At 41.8% G+C, this 22,340-nt stretch overlaps 1 protein-coding gene across 1 annotated transcript in view; it reads left to right on the top strand.

Annotated features, from left to right (window-relative positions):
- The first annotated feature begins 3,275 nt into the window (after window positions 1-3,275).
- gpc1b (glypican 1b) overlaps window positions 3,276-22,340 on the top strand; it is a 109,459-nt gene continuing 90,394 nt past the window's right edge. The window contains exons 1-2 of the mRNA XM_072668612.1: window positions 3,276-3,412; window positions 3,517-3,981. Of these exons, the coding sequence (XP_072524713.1) occupies window positions 3,834-3,981 (148 nt within the window). The 5' untranslated portion in view covers window positions 3,276-3,412; window positions 3,517-3,833. The remainder of the gene's footprint in view (window positions 3,413-3,516; window positions 3,982-22,340) is intronic.

Raw genomic sequence — 22,340 nt, 5'->3', positions numbered from 1 at the left:
AATCTTAGCTAACATATGGCACTAGTGTAGGAAAGAAGTGAAAACATCGCTTGAATTTATGCAATAAATTAAAAAATTAAATGTTCTTTGAGCAATACCATAGAAAAAACACTTCTGGTTCCATAAAAAAAAAACATTTTGGGGTCTTTTAAAAGTTCTTCACACTCACATATCCCTATGACATTTACATTTACATAATTTAGCTGATGCTCTTATCCAGAGGTTACATATAAAAGGGTGGGCCAATGTAGTGTTAGGAGTCTTGCCCAAGGACTTTTATTGGTGTAGCGCTGCATAGTGACCCAGACCAGGAATCGAACCCCAATCTCCCACATGGCATAGTAGCTCACTGGCAGGTAGTGGTGCTTTCTGTTGCATCACACCAACCACCACTGTTGAGAAAAGTGATTCTTCTATGGCATCACTCAAAGATTCATTTGTAGCACCTTTATCTTTAAGAGTGAAGGACAATGACTGGCACTGGCATGGAACACTCCAACCAGAAAGTACAAGTTTCCCATGTTTTGCCATCAGTGGCTGTGTCCAGAAACTCATATTCATCATAACAAAAGCCACTCTTTAAAGAAACACACAATTAGATACTTTATCATATGTTTAAAACATATTTGTGGATAAAATATTGACAAATGCCATCACACTGCACTGTGGTATTCCAGTAATGCCATGGCAATTCATGTGGCTGCTGGGCATGGATCACAATGAGGCCCGGGAATTCTCCATTGGCATCATAAAAAACGCTGCACAACTTTAAACATTCAAAATGGTAAAATTCCAATAAAATACCAGTTTGTTCCAGTTGTTGAACTGACTTGACTTTTCAGGTTAATTTTTTCAAATGAAAAGGCCAGCCTCCAAAATCATCAAAATCATTTTTTTTACTAAATATAAGATTTGACCAGATGCATCTAAATGATGATCCTTTTTGCAGTATTAAATGTAATTCTATGTAGTCGTGATTAATTAATGTACACTCCAGACAGATTATGTGGTTTTACGGTATGTATTAAGGATTACTATCAACGATATGTTCTTATTGCAGTCTTATTGCAATTGCAACAAAGGTTAGATTAGAGGTTACAGATGTTTTTGGACTATTTCAAAGTTTCTGACAACGCCAAACATGGCAACGGTGGAGGAGGTCATAAGAAAGTACTTCTGACAAAACAAATAAAGCAGCAGCAGTGTAAATGGCTGTAAACAGTGTAAAAAGTTTATTTTCTGCCGTGTCAATATAGCAGCGGCCATGTTTTCCTTCAACTATAGGCTCCACAGCCCCCATGATATCCAGTGGTACTGCTCTGTTCCTTCCGTATTGGTAGGCTTTTAAATTTGCACAAATACGAACAAAATGAACGCAGAGTACAGAGAGATCCATATCGATAAAGCAAATCTGACACTGCAGATCTACCATCATTACCTGAATCAGGTGTGTTAGGTTGAGACTTGAGCAAATCTCTGCTGGCTGGTAGATCTCCAGGATCTCCAGGTTATGTATAGTGCCAGAGAGGAACCAATGCCTTCTAGACCTTCATAGAAACTAGCAGTAGTCTAATCTACTGGTTCCCAATCTACCCTGGTCCTGAATGACCCCACTGTCCTCTTTTGCTCTTTTTCTCGCACCAAGTTTGGAGTAGCGTACTCGGTGGTACAGGCTTGGCACGTTCGGCAGGAGGATGCTGTACGGATTTCATTCTGAGCATTCTGTGATATTTGGCAAGTCACCTCCTGATGCATCCTCAATAACACAGGTGGAGCAAGAACACATCCGGGAGTTTGGGCTGTGCTTGACTAGATGAAGGTAGGTTAGGATGAATAAATACACTACATGTCCAAATATTTGCAGACATCCCTTCTAATAAATGCATTCAGCTACTTTAAGTTGACATAGATGTTGTCATAGTTGTTTAGTCTCTGTAGAGAAGTGCTGCCAATAGATTAGGACTCTCTGGAGATGCAGATAATTATGAACCTTTTGGCACCATGCCTAATGCTAGGAGTGGGCTATAGGGGTATAAAGCCCCCCAGGAATTGTGATGCACCATCCAATACTTTTGGGATGAGTTGGGGAGTTGGGGATAAGGTGAGTGGTGACCATTCAGCATCCTGACCTGACTAATGCTCTTGTCACTAAATGCAATCAATTCAGTCCTCACAGCAGTGCTCTCCATAATCTAGTAGAAAGCTTTCCTCATACAGCAGAGACAGTTATTCCAACAAAAGCTGGATAAACTATTTTAATACCCTTGATTTGGAAAGAAACAATGAATGAGCATGTGTCTCAATACTTTTGTAATATGGTGTAGTTCCTTAGGGAACCAATAGCGTTTTAAAGATCTAGTGTGTCACTTAGAGACACAGTGCTATTCATCCTTGGCAAAAATGAATATGCAGGGGGTGGTTGACCCCCCCATATGCAGGTGTGTGGTTGGTGTGGCGCAACAGATAACACCACTACCTGCCAGTGAGCTACCACACCACGTGGGAGACTGGGGTTCCATTCCCGGTCTGGGTGACTATGCTGCACTACACCAATAAGAGTCCTTGGGCAAGACTCCTAACACTACACTGGCCCTCCTCTGTAATACGAGTAACCTTGTAAGTCGCTCTGGATAAGAGTGTCAGCTAAATGCCGATAATGTAACGTAATGGTTGGCATAGTATAGCCGCTATACCCATATATATCCATCAGAGCTTTTAGGAGAGCCTCTTCTCCTCACAGCACACTGGCAATCCCCTAATACTACATTTGCCCACCCTGCAAGTTGCTTTTAAACGTTTGGGATCTTGACTCTAACTTCCCATGACTAATTATTCATGATTGAAGCTACTATGTCCGGAAGTTGGGATTTAGAAAAGAGGATGTCCAGCCATTTCCTCAAAAGGCTGGCGTGGCTTCAGATACTGATTAAGCATGCAGTATCAGGTGTGCTGCAGCTTGTATGGAGCGAAATCCTGCAGACACCCCGGCCCTTTACGGATAAGACTAGCCACTGTCGCTTTCGAGCAGCCTGAGAATAAAAAAATTAATCCCAGAAACGGCGCACTGTTGAACGGATGGACAAAAGCAGGAGATTTGCTGAACACCGTGAAGCTCTGACTTCTACCAGTGGGAGAGCTGTGTCACCACCAGCTTATGAGAGCACCGGGGAGGCGGGGCTTGGTCAACACCAGCCTATCAGAGTGCGAAGGGGGCGGGGATACGCGAGCACCAGCTCGCGAGTCTGCCTCTCAGACTCATTTCATGGCTAAAAGTACCTTGTGCTTGGAGAGTTCAGTCAGCGCGCTCCCGCTGCCGCTGCCGCTGCCGCCGCCGCGAGCTTCCACGGAGCTGCTGTCACCGAACCCCGGACTGAGGGCAGGCGCGCGGGGCAGCACCTCGCTCCCGTTAACCGTGGGTTTTTCATTTATGCTGCCCATATTTACGTCTTATTTCACGGTGAACGCGTTTGTACCTCCTTTATTTTTCTATTTAACAAGTTTTCGTTTATTTCGCAGGTTGAGAGGATCTGAAACAATCCAGGAAAGTCGAGACGATCCAAGGAAATTACTCGTGGGAACGAAGCGCGTGCGTGCGTGCGTGTGTCGTCTCCTCCACCCCCCCTAATTTCACCCCCCTCCCCCGGTCCATCTCTCAGTTCTGCGAGGCTGCGCGAGGGCACGAAAGATCTCGTTCTCCTGTGGATGCCCTTTAACGGGACAGGACCGGTGGTACACGACAGCGCCCCCCGCTTCCCCCCCATACTCTCCGCCTTTCACACTCGGAGCTGATCGTCATCGTTTAGGGAGCCTCACTTCGTTCGTCGCTGGCCGGGATGTTGCTGCGCGTGGCTCTCGTCCTGTGCGTGCTCGCCGGACAGGCACGCGGGGACAGCAAGCAGCCGAAGAGCTGCTCGGACGTCCGGCAGTTCTACAACGCCAAGGGCTTCCCTCTGAACGGAGTCCCGCAGGCGGAGATATCCGGTGAGTAGAAGCAGGAGCTTCACCCTTCCCCTTCACTTTCAGAGGGGCTTTGGAGAAGTGCCCTGGTTTCAGCCTTTTGGGGCAATCGCATGCAAGGCTTCCACCTCTGCTGTTCCTCTCTGCAAACTGGCGCGTGGGAGAAGAGTACACCTTATGGAGAGATCAGTACATGTATATGTGCAGTACACAGTATGAATTGAGCTGTTCAGTATTCCTATCAGTAGTGATGCAGATCTTAGCAGTTGTCATCTATTATGAATGACACTATTCAATATTCAAAGTGGTCTCATGGATGATTATAGCTATAGGATTATGGGAAATGTTGTGATTGCAGATGTTTATCCAGTATGAATTGAGCTTTTCAGTGTTTGTCTTGGTGGTATGGATCATTATAGCCTATGGGAAAGACGATGACTGCAGATTGCTGATTTAGAGAGTTTAAAGTGGGCATTTCAGCACTGCTCAAATCTATGGAATTGGATCTGCTGCAGATTTAAGCAGTTTTCATGCATTATGAATGGCACTTTTTAATATGCAAAGTGGTATCATGGATATTTATGGCTAGGTGTTATGGGAAATTATGATGAAGTTATGATTGCAGATTTAAACAGTTTTTGCTCAACCAGTATGAATTGTGATTACTATTATTTTTTAAATTATTATTCATGTTTGTAGTATGGTTCATTGTGGCTGTATTTCTGTGGGAAATGATGCTATAATTGCAGATTTAAACAGTTTTGTTCCACCAGTATGAATTATATATTTTTCTAGTTTTATATTTTTGATCTGATATTTATTATAGGTGTATGCCTATAAAAAAGATGAAGACCTGCTTGAGTGTAAGGAATTGGATCTAACTGCAGATTTAAGCAAGTTTTTATGCATTATGAACGACACTTTTAATATGCAAAGTGGTAACCATGGATCATCATAGCTATAAGGCTATGGGAAATTTTATGATTGCAGATTTGGACGGTTTTCATTTATTATGAATTTAGCTTCTTAGCATTCATATGGGTAGTATGGATCATTATAGCTGTATGATTATGGGAAATGCTGTGATTTGCATATTTCACAGTTTTTAATCAGTATGAATTGTATGAATTTCTGTATTTATGTTTTTAATATGGATCATTTATAGCTATTTGCCTATGAAAAAGATTATGACTGCAGATTGCTGCTTTAGGGAGTTAAGGAGTATTGTTAGTGGGTATTTCAGTACTTCAGAGGCATATAAAATTGGTTCTACCTGCAGATTTAAGCTGTTTTCATCCATTATGAACTGTACTTTTTCGATATTCAAAGGGATCCTATGTATCATTATAGCTGTAGCACTATGGGAAATGTTATAATTGCACATTTAACCAGACCAGTATGAATTGAGCTTTTCAGTGATCAGAGTAAAGAAATGGGTGCCTTAGTGCTATATAATAAGTGTATGGAAAAATGATGACCATTATTTTTTCAGTATATTTATAGCAGTATGGATTATGATTATGATGATTTTTTACCATTAGTATACAGCTGTGTGAAGTGGTAGTAAGGCTGTTTCTGTTGAAATGGATTCGGGGGAAGATATTATAACTGTAAATTGGTTTTGGAAAGATTTAAATAGTTTCCAACCATTATGAATTGAGCCTTTCCATATTTAAAATGACAGGATGGCTTTTTTTAGCATTGGCACAGGCCAGTGGAACAGATTATGACCTAATCTCTCTGCACCAATTTGCAGCCTTTATGAATTCCTTCAGTATTGAAAGTGGTGGTATGGATGTGTTGGTGTTGCTGTAGGCCTTTAAAGGAAACGGAAGCTTCAGCCTGCAGATTAAATCAGTCTCCCACCATTAGGGGTTGTTCTTTTTATTACTGGAAGTGATGACATGGATGTTTCAGGATTGCTGCAGGCCTATCTCAGAGATTACGGCTGTATTGAGATGGATTATAGTCATGGATGTTCTATATTAAGTGATAATGAAAACATTGAATAATTTATTCGGCAGGGCAAGAGCCTGAACCTTTCTACTATTCAGTTTCACTGATTCCAAGGTTTCTTTAAATAATAAATCACGGCCACTGTAGAGAAGTTCTACTTTTTTATTTTTTGTTGCCTTTTTAAATGCTGGTTTCATCTTTGGCCTCACGTGCCCTCCCAGCAGATTTGCAGGAATTAGGTTTGCTCACTTGGCCTGCTTATTCTAGCCGGTTAATGATGGCCTTTCTTTCAAATGTATGCTAAACCTTAGGCCTCAGAGCAGCAGGACTGCACAATATGGGCAAAAAATTGTTATGACTGTGATGCAGTACGTCAAAACACATGGGTGAACGCTTGACACTTCCACGTGACTTGGGTAGAACTCAGGCTTTGTAATTTGGAGCGAAATATGCTTTTGTTAGACTGTAAACGCCTGTAATTTGCCCAAAACACCCAGAGGTTAGTGAGGGAATGCTTGAGGTTGGCGGGGCAGTAAGCTTCCAACTGACAAGTTTCTGTGCTCTAGTGAAGCAGCAATGGTTGGGAATTTTATTTCTTCAACATTTCCATCGTTTAAGAATAATAATAATTATTATTATTATTTTAAAGAGCCGATATCATAGAAAACCAGTTTCCTCTTTTTTTTTTTTTTTTTTTTTTTTTTTTTTTGATAAAGCATCAAAACATAGGCTACCATTCACTCCCAAGCCTCTTCACTCTACTTATTTTAAAAAGACGCCACAAAAAATAGCCCATTATGAATTTGCTGTTTTCGTCACGAAACCCAACTCCTTTACATATGCATTTCCACCCAAGTGAGTGTGAAGCTAAGCTAACCTAAGGCCCATTCCAGTTGAAGTGATCAGGACTTTACTCCTCATTTGAAAAGTGGTCAGGGCAGAAATGTTGGGCGGCCAGTCAGAACAGAGGACATTTAGATATACCAGTCTTAAAGGCACAGTAACACAAAAATATATTTTGATTTATTATTATTATTATTATTATTATTATTATTATTTATTTTATTTTTTAACCAAATAGAGGTTGGAAAATGACAGTGGCAAAAATTACTATTTTGTATTTTAGTACATAAACGGGGGACAGCGGGATGAATAAATGTCAGATACAGACCCTTTAATTTCACATTAGGGCCACTAATGTGGTGATGGATATACTGATGCATGTTGAAAACACTGTCCTTGTTTTAGTGCCCTTGTTTAGGCTGCCAATTGGCAGGGATGTTAAACACAGTCTGGTCCTGCTGGTGATGTCAGTCATTATATGTGTGTGTGTGTGTGTGTGTGTGCGCGCGCGCGCGTGTGTCTGTGTCTGTGTGCTCAAGACACACTGGCAAACCGATTTTCTGGAGGTTGCGTGCATGTTCTTCCTCGTCAGCTACTTCCATGGTCTGTCCGAGAGAACACAGACCACTGCTCTGTGAGCGAGCGCGCGCGCGTGTGTGTGCGCGTGCATGTGCATGTGTGTGTTCATGCCGAGGAGAGGAGCTGCCTGGAATTTAAATCTGCACAGGAAACACAGAAGCAAGTAGAGCGAATGCTTATTTACAAACAGCTGTTAGAAAGCGACTATGAAGCTGTGCTTGGCGTTGAGTGAATTGCTCTTGCGCTGCACTACAGATGATGATGATGGTGTTTCTTTTTTTTTATATATATAATGGACAGCCATTGAGATTAGAACAGCTTCCTCTCGCAAACACCTGCTTATCCCTCTTACAGCCCCGGGAACCATTCAGCACGCACAATATACTCCTGGAATACTGTTGCTAAACACACAGCTTTCCGACTCATTGATTTTGGCCATTCTCAGGAGATCACCTGCTAAGTTACAAGACGCATTACTGCAGTAATGGACAACTGCTGTTCCTGGTTCAAGACGATTAGTGAGGACAATGCAGAACAATGCATAGGACAAAAAACACAAAATTACCACACGTTTGCATGATACATTTTTTTTGAAAAAAAAAAACAAATAAGGAGAAGGGCCTAAGGCAAACGTTTGGGCACCCTGCATGACCGGAATCAAGATTTAGTAACACCCAATTTAGCAAGTATCACAGCTTGTAGATGCTTTTAGTTCTTATTTGTGGGATTTCCACCCATTCTTCCTTGCAGAAGACCTCTAGTTCTGTCAGATTCTGGGGTCATCTTGCATTCACTGCTTTTCTGAAGCCTAGCCACAGATGTCCGATGATGTTTTGGTCCGGAGACTGTGAGGGCCATGGCAAAACTAGCTCCAGCTTGAATTTTGAGTTGGGTTTAGGATTGTTATCCTGCTGAAAAAAAACTTTTTACAGGTGTGACGTTTATTTCCAGGGTTTTCTGGTATTTAATTGAATCCGTTCTTCCCTCTTTTGTCTTCTAAAGATCTTATTTTCTCTTGTTTTTTTTTTCTTGTACTGGGATTTCTATTCAATTTATTAAAGTTTCCTGAAATAGAAATGCAGTATTCATTTTTAATAGTTGACTAAGGTGCCCATACTTTTGCTTGCCACTGCATATGTATTGACCATGGTGGCTAAATGATCACTTGCTATCATCTGTACATTATCACTTGCTAACAAGTCACTGTATCTAAAAAAAAAATAAATGGACAAAAGTATTAGGACACCTGCTTATTCATTGTTTCCTACAAATCAATAAATTGTGTTTTGTTGGAGTAACTGTCTTTACTGGTAGGGGAGGCTTTCTGCTAGAGTTTGAAGCTTAACTCATCCCAAAAGTACTGGATGAAGCACCATCATTCCAGAGAACACAGTTCCACTGTTTCACAGGGCAATGCTGGGGGTTTTATACCCCTCTAGACCACACCCATCGTTAGGCACAGTGCCAATAGGTTTGTGTTTATCTGCTCCAGAGAGTTCTATTCTATTGGCAGTAATGTGTCAGCAATGGGTGCAACTTAAAGTGGCTGAATGCATTCATTAGACATGGGATCATTCCAGAGAATACAGTTCCGCTGCTCCACAGCGCACTGCTGGGGGCTTTATACCCCTCTAGACCACACCCATAGTTAGGCATGGTGCCAATAGGTTTGTCTAGTCTCTACAGGAACTAGACAAGCGGTGTCTTACTTTAACTATTGACTACACTGCCCCCACAATTTCCAGTGGTAATGCTCCTGTCCGGCCGTATTGCAGTCGAAATTAATGCAAAGTATGGACCGTATCCGTCCGTAGCCATATCCGTATTTTACTTTGAGCACAAATGAGCCTTTTTGCTGTAGCCCTGCTGGGTCAATACCAATCTACCTCCAATGTGCCGTGCATGTTGATTCCAGCAAGCCCACGATCTACTCTGAAATATAGGTTACAAATCAGCCATTAACTGGCAGACACTTACAGCATGAAATTATTAAGGCTGTAAAAGCATCATCCTCCACTGTACTGTCACAGCATGAAGCCTGCACTCCTGGAAATGCATTCAATCAAACTGATTAAGCAGCAAGCGTATATCAGTCAGACACATTAATGCTGGAATCAGACGGTTTTATGACCTGCTTCATGTCCAAAAGAGTGTTACCAAGGCTGGAACACAGACGAACATCCTCATTTTGGGATTGTTTTAATGTGTAATCTCTTTTTTTTAGTCTGGAATTAATATACTTTATCAATTTTGATTTCATTAATGTTTAGATTGTTCTATTAAATTATACTTTCTCAGATCGGCTCATCCAGCCTTTCTTCTGAAATCGAGGATGTTAATTGGGCTCACCCCCTTTTTGCTGCAGTCACTGGCTCTATCCTTCTAGGAAGAATTCTGGGAACACTAGATGTTGGAACATTGCTGGAACATCCAGGAGCATGTGTGAGGTCCGGTGCTGATGCTGGAGGACTAGTTCAAAGGAATCAGATGGAGCTCCATCACTTTTAGAAAACACAGTTCCACTGCACCATCAGGCCCCTGCAACTTATCCAAGTTTAGCCATGTATCCTGTAGCTGCTGCCCGCATCAGATTCAAAACCCTGGTGCTGGCCTACAAAGCTATAAATGGACCAGCCCCTCCGTATGTGATAGCAATGGTCAAAAGCCGATCTGCACCAAGAGCCCTTTGAGCTTCAAGTAAGGCTCTGCCTGAACCTCCATCCTTTAGGATCCATGAGTCCTCCTGAGTCACTCTCTGTCTTCATACGCAGACTGTAGACCCACCTCTTCCGAGAGCACTCGGGCGGAGTGTAGAGTATTATGGTTTCCATATTGACTTGTGTTTAGTAGTGTCTGAGCTTAGAGGTATCTTTGACTTCTAGTCTATTCAAACTAGCTGAGGTTATTCTTGAGTAAATAGCAAAGCACTTTTGTAAGTTGCTCTGGATAAGCCCGTCTGCTAAATGCCTTAAATGTAAATGCTTTGCAACCCAATGCTGCATTGCTTGGCATAGGGCATGGTGACCTTAGTGTCATGAAAAGCTGCTCCAAAGCGTACCATCCCTTGACAGGCCTCTATGTATAATGGATGTATAATTTTTGAGGATTTGTTTGTATTGTTTGTATTTGCGATGACCTCATGAGATTTTGTATTGAATGTGTGCTTAATTTTACCAGGGATATCAACAGAGTAGTTGTCGGTTTCTCGCCACACAGTATGCAGACACACTTAGCCATTCATGCATGAGTCTGCTGTATTGGTGGATCAGTGAAAGTTGAATGGATGAAGTAAAATATCTGGAGCTCGGAGGTGATCTGAGACTTGGGTTTTATCTGTGTTGCTTTAATGTTATAATCCCTTTCGCCACCACCATCTGGGGTTGCCGATTAATCAAGTAATTGGGATGTTTTTAATGAAGTCCAAGCAATGAGAAATTTATTGAGGCTTTCAAAATATCCCAATATAATTTAATGGTAAACGATGGAGAAGGAAGCCTTCAAAACAATTACATTAGACAAAATAAAAACACAAGTGATCCTGTACATTGTCATCATGCAAGCGGCCCTGCTTTACTAATCAGTGCTCATTAAGCCTAATGGTAAACAGTAAAGAAAGTAATTCAGTCTTTATAGGTCAGTTGAAAATCAGCATGTAGAGAATGGCTATATAGAACCACATATAGGTTCAAGAACCGTGAACAACAGATTCTTTATCATAGATGACAGACATAGAATCATTTCACCATATTAAGCATTTATCTGGTTCTCAACATCATCATGGTTCTGTATCTAACAACTGGCTTCACAAAAGAACTCCCTCTATGGCCCGACAGTATCAAAAAGGACAAATAACCAACCGTCACGATATCTGGTATCCGAATTAGGCCGATGTTAGCAAAATATGCTGGATGGGATATCGGAGTGTAATTAATCGGACTTATTATTTTATAATGTAGCAAATCCTGCCTTATAAGAAACTCCCCGATCTGTAACAAGAGACCGGATAGCGTCAAAATGATCCAGTTATCGTTAGTCTTTTTGCTGATGACCTCTTTTCCACTGTAATCTGCACAACGGTGTTAGTTGCCAAGTCAGTTTTGTCTTATTTAAACTTGAATTAATCTATTCACAGAAAGCCAAGGTGAAATCAAGGGTGCCTTGTTTTTTTTTATTTTTGGCCATCACCTTAGCGCAATGGGAGAGCAGAACCCCAGAATCAGAAAGCAAAGCCAACAAAACGTTCTCTTTTTCTGTTAACTTGATATTTAATTACTCTGACTGCTAAAACTGGTACTGCTAGTAACTTCAAATTGCATGAAAATTATGGAAAAAGCTAGTGTTTGCAGTCAGCTTGTTGGCTACAGAGCAAAAACGTCACCCATACAGCCTTGGCTAGCGAAGTTGCTATGCCTAACTTCTTATAGTGATCGCTAAACTTGTCTGCAGTACAGTACATTGCAGTAGTATTAATGTGTTTTATTAGCCTTTTAAAACTAGTTGCATTATTTTGAGAGGCTTAAGAGAGCTTAAAAGTGGGTGAGTGAGGCAGCTGTTCTGTATAGTGAGCGAGAAACATGGCCTTGGAGCTTCAGGACCTTCCAATACAGTAGAGTTTTTATTATGTTAAGGGCCGAGTACCCTGCTGAAAACAGCCTGGTTTAAGCTGGTTGACCAGCTTTGTTTTTGACCAGCTTATGGTATGTTTTTGTTTGAGTTAGATGGTTTACCTGAACAGGTTAGACAACCAGTATGACCAAGCTTGACCAAGCTTGACCATGCTGGTCGACCAACATGACCAGCATCATCATGCCGGTTGACCTGCCTGTCTAACAAGATAACACTGGTGAAGCATGACTGGTATGACTGGCATGACCGTGCTGGTGTGTTATGTGACATAAATGATGCTGGTTGAGAGCTTAGGGTAAGTTTTCATCTGGATGACTAACCTTTCAACGTCCTTGACCTTTAAGGACCAGCTCAGACAGTTTGAAACCAGCTACCAGCAGAAGCTGGATTCTTCAGTAGGGTAACAGACTAGGTGGTATCGTGCCATCTCTAACCGCTCGTTCTGTACCCATAATCTAGTTTACCCCATCATTTTACATAGACACGAGTGTACGTATAATATCTAGAACCGATAGGCTTATGTCAAAGCTGAGAGCTGTAAGCTTGCAGTTGTAAAACCTGAACCTCCCCGTGGTCTTCTCAACCTCTTCCCACTGCTGCACTGACCCCAGATCAAACAGAAAGAGAAGCTTTAGCATATGGACTGAAACATCTCCACCCTTGGTGGAATTTACACCTCACTCTGTAGCTCAGTGTAGGCCTTAAACATGTTCCCAGGCTTCCGAGGAGAAGGACAAAGAGAATGAGTTAGCAATGAGGAGTTTAGGAGTGTTTTGTTTTATGGATTATTAAGTGCAAAATATTCCTAATTAATGCTAGTGGTTATAAAATGCTCCTCAGAAGAAGACATGAAAGCTTGCGGTGGTCCTTGAGCTAGGCAGCATATCTTTCTTTTCTGTGGTCAGGGACGCCTCTGTTTTCTCTGTGGTCTGAAAAGTGGAGCGTGCAAATGCAACTTAGCATATCCTCAGCATCCACTTCATCAGAAACACCTACCCTCTACTTCAACCCACTAGGATGAGAGTAGCTCAGCACCCAAAAATATCTGGCCGAGAGTAGCGATTTGGTCATAAATGGACCACTGATGAAAGGCTGGTTCCTAACTAACACAGTTTGTTCATAAACAGAAGAGCTACAGTCCTTTTAATGGTGGATTTTATTTAGCTGTATTTGACTTGAGCTGATTTTTTTAAACTGTTGTTGTTATTATTATTATTTTTACAATTGTATTTAATTTCTATTTAAGGATGGATTTTGCCAAGTGGCTGGTATGTGTTTAAAAGCACATTCTCCAAGCTTACTCACTGGACACATCACATTCTTGTGTAACCTTCATGTGTTAATGATTGTCACACTCTGAGAATGGGTGTTTATCTCTTTTCCAGCTACTAAGCACACAGTTTGTCTAGTCCCTGTAGAAGAGAAGTATTGCCAATAGAATAGGACTCTCTGGAGCAGATAAAACATTAACTTTTTGGGCTAGAGGGGCGTAGAGAGCCAATAATGAGGGCAGTGATCATCCAACATCCTGACCTCATCCTATTGAAGCTGAATGCAATCAAATCCACAATGTAGTAGAAAGCCTTTCCTGGACAGTACAGACAGTTTGTCCAAAAACAGCAGGATAAAGTCTTTTTCAATACTCTTGATTTCCGATGAAACAATGAACGAGCAGGTGTCCCAATACTTTTGTCCATACAGTATATTGAGTATTCTTGTTGTTAGCATTCAAGAATGACCTTTTATAATAGCCTCTTATAGGCTTGTAGATTATGTAGTGGCTAATTGGCATCATTTACATTAGCTGTGCTAAAGCTAAGGCTCTCCAGGACTGATGTTTGGGACGCTTGATCAAGCCATTCTTGGGGTTTCAGAGCTGTAATAGTTACTGACCCGTGGCTGTGAGTGCAGAGGCACTGTTAGCACAACAAGGCCATAATGGGGATGTCTAAAAACTGAGACAGTGCAGTATAATAGCTGCTATTAGGTCTGTGACCCATGGTCTGCCCTTCTCTGTTTCTGGTACTAACAGCTTGTAGTGTTGCAGCTCACCGCGTAGTCCAGCAAGCTAATAGCTACGCAGGCCATACACTCGGAGCTGCTGCTGGTACTAGTCCACAGTATCCCTGAGGGTCAAGAGAAGGTAATGGTCAAGGGTGGGTTTGCTAAAGGACTGAAGGTTGAATTGTGTTCTTTTTCTGTGAGATTTTTGTAGTGTACAAGTCAAAGGTTTGGACACGCCTGACACAAAGATGGAATTTAGCCTTCACCTTTAACCCATCAGTGCAGTGAACATGCACACTACTGTGAACACACACACATACACACACAGTGACCACAAGCACACGTGCCCAGTGTGGTGGGCAGCCATTGCCGTGGCTTTGTTCAATTGCTCAACAGTGGCAGCTTGCTGAGCCCAGGTATCAAACCCACAACCCTGTCATCAATAGCCCTAAAGCTGGTCCAGGTGAAAACATAGCCTGGTAATCTAGCTGGTCAGGAGGGTTACTTCATGTTTGATGGATAAGATGGTCTATCAGCATGGCACTAGCTTGGTCAAGTAATTCATGCTGGTAATGAGCAGTTAAAATAAGGCTTGCACCACTACATTCTCAGAACTAGAAATAAGTGCTGGTTCAGAAGCATTACGCTGTAATCAGCCTTCAGGAGCACAAAACCTAGGCCATAGCTTTTGATGTCCTGGAGAAGGGGGGGGGGGATAAAAGGAAGAGGAATGAGGGTTTTTTTTTCTTTCTCACAGATGTTCTAGAGCTTGATTCACGGCCTTGGCCAAAGCCAAAGCGTATGTTCTGTTTCGTCTGCTTTGCGTTTGTGTGGTCTGTGCACTGACCGACGGTTCACCACGGTTAAAGTTAGCGTTGATATCCCGGCTGACACACTGCCGAGAGTCTTTACACCACCTGACTGACCTAAAGTGTACCCTGGAGAGAGCCGTGAGGATGTTTCAAATACACGGCGTGTCTGCAGCTGAACAGGCACCATCCAAAATAGAGTTAGATGAGACTCAGGCATTAGCGCTGCTGCTAAAAGCGAATTGCAAAAGCAGTCAAAGGGGTGAGCGTGGGGTTAATGGCCGAGGCTGAGTAGCACTGTTGCTATCTAGTTTCTGAATCATGCTTTAATCCTCTGCTTAATATAACACTTCAGAGATGAAGAAAGAAGGAGAATGCCATGGAAACATCATGATTTAGCGGCTGAGGTTTGTAGCGGAGTTGATAATACGTGATCTTGGGCTGATCCTAACAGATCGACAGTGTGTGTTTAGTGTGTAAGTGTGTGGAACTGAATGCCAGCAGGTTTAGCATGTGGAGGCTGGACGTGAGAACAGTGATTCATTGCCCTGCCAGAGGACAGAGAAGCATGACTGGTCAAGGTGACCTTCAGAGGAAAGCATCTTTGATGGATCTGCTCTTCTTTCTGTCTGTCTTGGAGGGAGGGTGTGAGGGGGGGGGGGTAGATCACACACAAAGGGAAACCGGAAATATAGGAGTCTGTCTGCTTATTGGTTTATGTAAATACAGTTTATCATTATCTGTCTTACTGTCCATCTAACTGTCTGTCTGTCTGTCCATCTGGCTGACAGTATCTAACTGTATCTAACTGGCCACTGGGCTAACTGTCTATTGGTATGTCTGTCTGTCTGTCTTACTGTCCATCTAACTGTCTATATGTCTGCTTGACTGCCCATTAAGCTGTCTGTCTGTGTGGCTGTCCATCTGACTGACTGTCTATCTAACTGTCTCTCTGTCTGCCTCAATGTCTCACTGTCCATCCTTCTATCTGACTGTATATTAGTCTTTCTGTTTTTCTGACTATTGGTCTGTCTGTCTACTTATCTGTCTTCACTGTCTTTGTCTGTCCATCCAAGCGGTGGAGGGGAGGAGCGTACATGTTGAATGTGTGTGTGTGTGTGTGTGTAACTGGATTTACAGGGCGGTTTGATCAATCACTAACAGCTGCCAGATTCTGCCATCCATATTTAACACTGAACACACACACCACCTCGCTCTGATGTGTAAAGCTGTGTCGTGTTCTGTGTATAAACGTGTAAACCTCCTCCTCCTCTTGAATCGCTGTAAAGTGTTCTGGCCTCTGCTTTTAACTGCTATTTTCATCCGCCACATAAAAAGCCCAATGCCGAGGCCCACGCCACACCGCTCACGAGCTGCTGTGCTAGCCTTATAGGACACATTTACAGCTGATGAAGGGAGAGCGCGAGGTCAGGGGAACAGACTTTTGAACTACCTTCTGAACAGAGACACATCTGTGTGTTTCCAACTCTCTGTACTCAGTGGTCAAGTAGGAGAGAAAGCATAGACAGATAGTCAGAAACACTTTCAGAGAGAGAGAGAGGGAGACTGAGACCGAGACTGAAGTGGATGGACAGGATGGAGGATGATGAAAAGAAAAAAGTGGGTGGATGGATGGCGTGAAATGGGGGGGGGGGGTGAAGGGAGAGAAGAAGCGGAGGCAGGGTGACCGACAGGGAGAGAGGAAGGATGCAAGTGTGGTAGAGCGAGAGAGGGAGCAGAAAGATAAGAAAACAGAAGGTAGAAGGAGGGCGGGAGAGTGACTGACGGGGAGGGAGAGAGACCGAAAGGATGCAGGTGAGGTATAGCGAGAGAGGGATGAGAAAGAGAATAGGTGAAAGAAGAATAGAAAGCGTGAGGGAAGTGTAGTGAGAGCTCTCAGGAGCTGTTTAATCTCTCATTTTGCTGTAGATGCTCTTTACAGTGAGTGAGTTTTGGGCCTGGTGGTGCTCGCGTCCTCTCGTTAACCTCAGGAGTCCGAGTTAAGCTTCTTAAGAAGAGAACTGGAGGAGAGGAAAACATCTTGCTCACAAACGCCCATTTCGCTGGAATTCGGAAAAGAAAGCGAAAGAAGGAGGTGGTGAATTCGGTTGAGCCTCGTAAACCCATTAATAATTGAGTTTACCTCCAGCACGCTGCGCTGGAACAGCTGAGTCACAAACACGAGCGGTAAAACCTTGGCCAAGTTCTGTGTTTGCCAGACTTTTACTAGACGTTTCACCAGGCAGTATGTTCTGATTCTAATGGTCAATCGATCATTAAATGTGTTTACAAGGACGAGCCAAACACAGCGGATAAGCTCTCTTTACCACCATGCTTTCTGCAGTTATGCCTAAAAACGAAGCAGTGTAGTATGACCTTTGCTTCGAAAGGAGAGGCCTTCTCAATCCTCTGCATCTCTAAGCAGCAGGATGGTAACTTTTGGGATGAAGCCCAACTTTATGGCTTATCTGGAGGCCCAGAAAAAAGCATTTGATTATAGTACAATGAGGAAACCTGTCTGTAATGGTTCATTTCCAGAGGTTGGCTCCCCATACAAGTCCCTTCTTGCCATTGTTGCCTTATATAGTTTGGTTCCTTGGTTTGTATCTTATTTCTAAGCCTACTAGTTTTGATCCACTGGTTAAGTTTTGCTTGGCAACAAAGAGGTTAACTTCTTCCGTAAATCGTCCCTTAACCCCTTTACCTAGACCCACACTTCAGTTCTTCACTTCTTCTGTCCCAATAACCATCAGCCTCATAGGCCCTAAAGTAGAACCCTGTGGGTCTCCACAAAATAGGCAGTACTAAATAGTTATAGAGAAATGTATAGTAGTTTCTGCTTTAGAATAGATCAAAAGAAAAAATAAACCCATGGGTTGACTGTTTAAACAACACGGTGACCTGCTAATATCTCCAAAACTTTTTATATTCTATTAAACCGGGGTGGCTTATTACCCAGATACTGTGAAAAGACAACACGGTATGTCCACTATATGCCCAAATGTTTGTGGACACCCTTTCTAATGAAGGCATTTAGCTACTTTCAGTTGCGCCCATTGCTGACACAGATGTGCCAACACACAAACACACACACACAGTGTCTAGTCCCTGTAGAGAAGTACCGCCAATAGAATAGGACTCTCTGGAGCAGATAAACCTATATGAACATATTGGCACCATACCTAATGCCAGGCATGGGCTGAAGGGGTATAAAGCCCCAGTATTGAGCAGTGGGACTGTGTTCTCTGGAATGATTGATGATTATCCATCCAATGCTTTTGGGATGAGTTGGGGATGAGGTGGGGTGGTGATCATCCAACATCCTGACCTAACTAATGCTGTTGTTGCTGAATGCAGTCAAATCCAAATCGCAATGGTCCAAAATCTAGAAGCCTTGCCCGGACTGTAGAGACAGTGTTGTTTTGTTTTTTTAATTAAAAAAATATATATATTATTGCTATTATTATTGTTAATGTCCTTACATTCCAAAGAAACACTGAATGAGCAGGTGTCTCAATACTTTTGTCCAAATAGTGTAATTTCCTGCTCATTTGCTTTGGTGCAAACCTTACTTTAGCTACATTATCTTAGTAACTTCCGATACCAAACATGTCCTGCCTAGTTACCTATTTAAAAAATGATAGATTCTGGATCCAAGCCCATCAGCCCCAACTGAGATTGACCTTTAGCTCCACAGCTGAAGGCTGAAGGCCCAAACCCCTCGCCTGCAATGCAGAAGAGCTAGCAGATCTGGCTTCAGGAGCATTTCGATGCAGTCTCTGGTGGTTAGCGATTACTGCAAGCCTTCAGCTGTGCTGTCTGCATGACCACTAAAGGGAAAATGTGGGAGTTTGGTCTGGAGCCACTTGTAGCCAGCTGTGGGGAGGGTTTGAGGGTTTTACTGGTTTCTGGGAAGACGCTGATGCAGCTTGGAAACGGGGTCAGAAGAAGAGCTCATTGTAAACCAAAAGTCGGCACGCTCACTTCTTAACCCTTAAAAAGTCAAAGTCATCACTGGCAGTGGTGAAGGCGTGGGGCTATTTCTTCCTCGTGTTTTGTTGAAGACTTTTTATGCAGATTCTAAACTTGAAGAGATAACAAATGTGTGTAAAACTCATGATGAAAACTGCATGATGTAGTGACTCATGTGCCCACTTTCCAGGTGTGTATGTGGAAGGTTTGACAATTTGCCTCAGAAAAATGAACTACTTTCTCAAAATTGTGACCGTCAGAAGCATTTTCCTATGATTTTGACTTTGTCTCAAATTTATAATTTATTTTGGCAAACTGCTGAATGCCAACAAATGACTTATTTCCTCAAGATTTTGGATCGCAAATTATTCAAATGAAATAACGACATACTAATGAGTAAAGTCAATCCTTATTATGCAGGATAATAAGCCACTGTTTTGATATTTTGAAGTGTATTAAATACATCGTAGTTTCAACACAGTAAGCCAGTCTTGAAGTCTTAAACATGAAGCACTATTTTGAGAAGTCCAAATTCTGAAAGTCATTTCGCTACTCTCATGCAAAAAAAAAAAAAAGTACTTTTTGACATATGAATTTGGCAGTTGTGGCTCCAAGAATTATATCGAATTTTATTCTATTTATAAATAAGAATTACTTATAAATGGAATAAAATCTTTCTACACTGACCTTTAAAAAAAAAAGTTAAGAAGGTTTTTTTCCCCCTACTTCTTTAAAGTTGACGTTTTGGAAATACAAGGTTTTTGTCCGACAGCAACAGTATGTTCTCAGAACTTTTGACAGACAGTCTTGAAGTTATTCTTTTGAGATATTACAGTAAAATGGAAAAAAAAAACATGAGATGAATCCAAATCTGAAAACCTGAAAACTAAGCTGTATGTTCTCTGAACTTTGAGTTTCTGTGTTGAAGTTATGTTATGATTTTGAGATATTAACGGCAAATTCTGGAAAAAAATTAATTCCAACATAGCAAGTAAAAGTTTTAAGTAGGTAAACCATAATTCTAAGATATTAAGTCCTAATTACTAAGCTTAAGTCCTATGTTCTTAGAACTTATTGTATTATAATTAAGTAATTATGTTGGGATATTAAGTCCACATTCTGAAATTGAAGCCATAATTTCGACATAATAGAAGTCAAAAAGTTTTGAGAAAAGAAGTCATTATTATTATAGATACTGTGTTAAATTCAACACACTGCTTCTAGAAAGAGATCGTTTCTCATCTTTCTGACAGGAAGTGAGCTTCCGTACTAACCTGAATTCATTAAGTTAATGGATTTAACTTTTCAGCTTCTGCAAGGCTTGTTATTTTTGGCTTTCAACAGATTACATTGGTTATGGTTTCTGCCTTTTATCAGTTGATGACACTGTGCTTTACTGTACTGCTTTAACCCAGTAGGTAAGGGGGATTATTATATACAATTTATGGACAAAAGTACACACACATATAGTGTGTGTGTGTGTGTGTGTGTGTGTATGTATGTATATATATATATATATATATATATATATATATATATATATATATATATATATATATATATATAATGTGTATGTATGTAATGTGCATGTGCATTCTCTCTCTCTCTGTCTCTCTCTCTCTCTCTCTCTCTCACACATACACACTCTTCCATTAACATTCTGCTGGAGTGCTCGGTATAAGGATGCGCTCAGCTGCACTGCTCTGGGCACACGGAAGGAGAGGGGGGGGTGGGGATTCCCACTTTGGAGACTTTTGAGATTACTTAACCACTCAACATGGTTCGCGGCAGGTGTGCGATGTTTCAGACGTGTAGTTTGCTGGAATATCAGTATAGGTAGGTATCATTGTCGGGCCTATATTGGGAAATCAGAAAATGCTTTTGCGTGTGTGTCTATGGGTGGGAGGGTAATGCTAGAGGAGCTTTTTCAGGTTGTTTTCCTTATTTCCAGTATGTAAGATGCCATCATGAATATTTTAAATGGCTAAATTGAACCCGGCTTTGTTTAGAGGGATTTCAGTGCATCTGGCTTGGTTGCACATCTGGCGTGTGTGTGTGTCTGTGTGTGTGTGTTAATGTGTACTGAGTGAAACAAAGCCTGCTGGATAATTCCCCTGAAGAAGAAACAAAGAAACTGATATAATTTTTTTTTTAATATTTGTTTTTAATATACATATGTGTATATGTGTATATGTGTATATTTGTGAATTACTTTACTCTTTACTCTTTTATTCCCTCCTTTATTTACCTTTGCCTTCTTATATTTAAAAACTTGTGGGTGTAAACTACAGACATTGCTTAAAGCCTACAGTATCCTACAATAACCGTTATGTATTTATTTATTTATTTATTTATTTTCGATGTAAATACAGTGATACTCTGTAAAAAAAATTAGGAGCCATCATGCCAAAACGGACACGGTTGAAAAGTAGTATCTTTACTCAGTGGAAGAGCTAGGAGCTGTATTAAGATTTATTTTTGTTGTTGCCTCAAAAGTTGGCGTGTTAAATTACTCTTGACTGAATAAGCAGCACAGCTTTCTCTCTCTCTCTCTCTCTCTCTCTCTCGCTCTCTCTCGCTCTCTCTCGCTCTCTCTCTCTCTCTCTCTCTCTCTCTCTCTCTCTCTCTCTCTCTCCCCTCTGAAGTCTTGTTTGTGAGGTGGGGCCTCCATGGATTACATCAATGAGTCTTAGGTGCCCCCAAAACCCTGTCAGCAGTACACCGGTTGTTCTTTCAAGGACCACTTTTAGTAGGTACTGACCACTGCATACCAGACCCCCCCCCCCCTTCCTACAAGACCTCCCTGGTGCTTTGGAGATGTTCTGTAACTGACTAATATATCCCTTGACAGAGGCCCCTGTAGATAATCATCAATGTTTTTCACTTTACCGGTCAGTGTTAGGTGGTAGTAATGTTATGGGTGATTGGTGAATGTACAGTATGTAGCCATTGTCTTTACTAAGGAACAGCTCATTTTAAGAGTGGACCACAGGAGAACTCCAGCCCTGTTTTCCCTCTCTCTGATGGTCTTCCATGCGTTTTTCATTCACGCTTCATTAACTCATATCAAACAAGTTGGAAATGGGCGGATGTGGTTTCTGTCGGCAGACCATGGTTTTTGAATGAGCTAGCAGAGCATGCTATGCTGGGTGTGTTTCAGGGGGGTTTTCACCAGAGGTGGAGGAACAAAAACGAGGCCAACGTTTCCACTGGGACACTGGGTGTAGTGCCTGGGTCTCGCAATGCTAGCTGGGGCAATGGCTGTGACTTCAGCCAGTAATACATCATTTTCATATGAGTGGTTGGAAAGACATGTACTCCTACACCCAGGAGCAGTAGTAGAAACTATATTAAAGGGGCTGTATACGATTGTGGGGAACTCACCAATTTGTCTTCCACATGATGAAAGTTTTTAGCTTCTGTTTAGCTTTTGTTCCTCAGATCATCTCTATTTTGACTGTTTCTTGGCCATCTCTCCTTGACAATGTGTGACGGTCAAAATGTAGCATAAGCATGTGCACCATCCTGTACATGAGAACGAACACCCTCTGTTACTGATTGGCTGGAATTGGGATGTTTCTCAGTTTGAGCCTA

Source organism: Salminus brasiliensis, chromosome 23, assembly GCF_030463535.1.
Source record: "Salminus brasiliensis chromosome 23, fSalBra1.hap2, whole genome shotgun sequence".
Lineage (NCBI taxonomy): Eukaryota > Metazoa > Chordata > Actinopteri > Characiformes > Bryconidae > Salminus > Salminus brasiliensis.
This window is presented reverse-complemented; position numbering and strand designations above follow the sequence as displayed.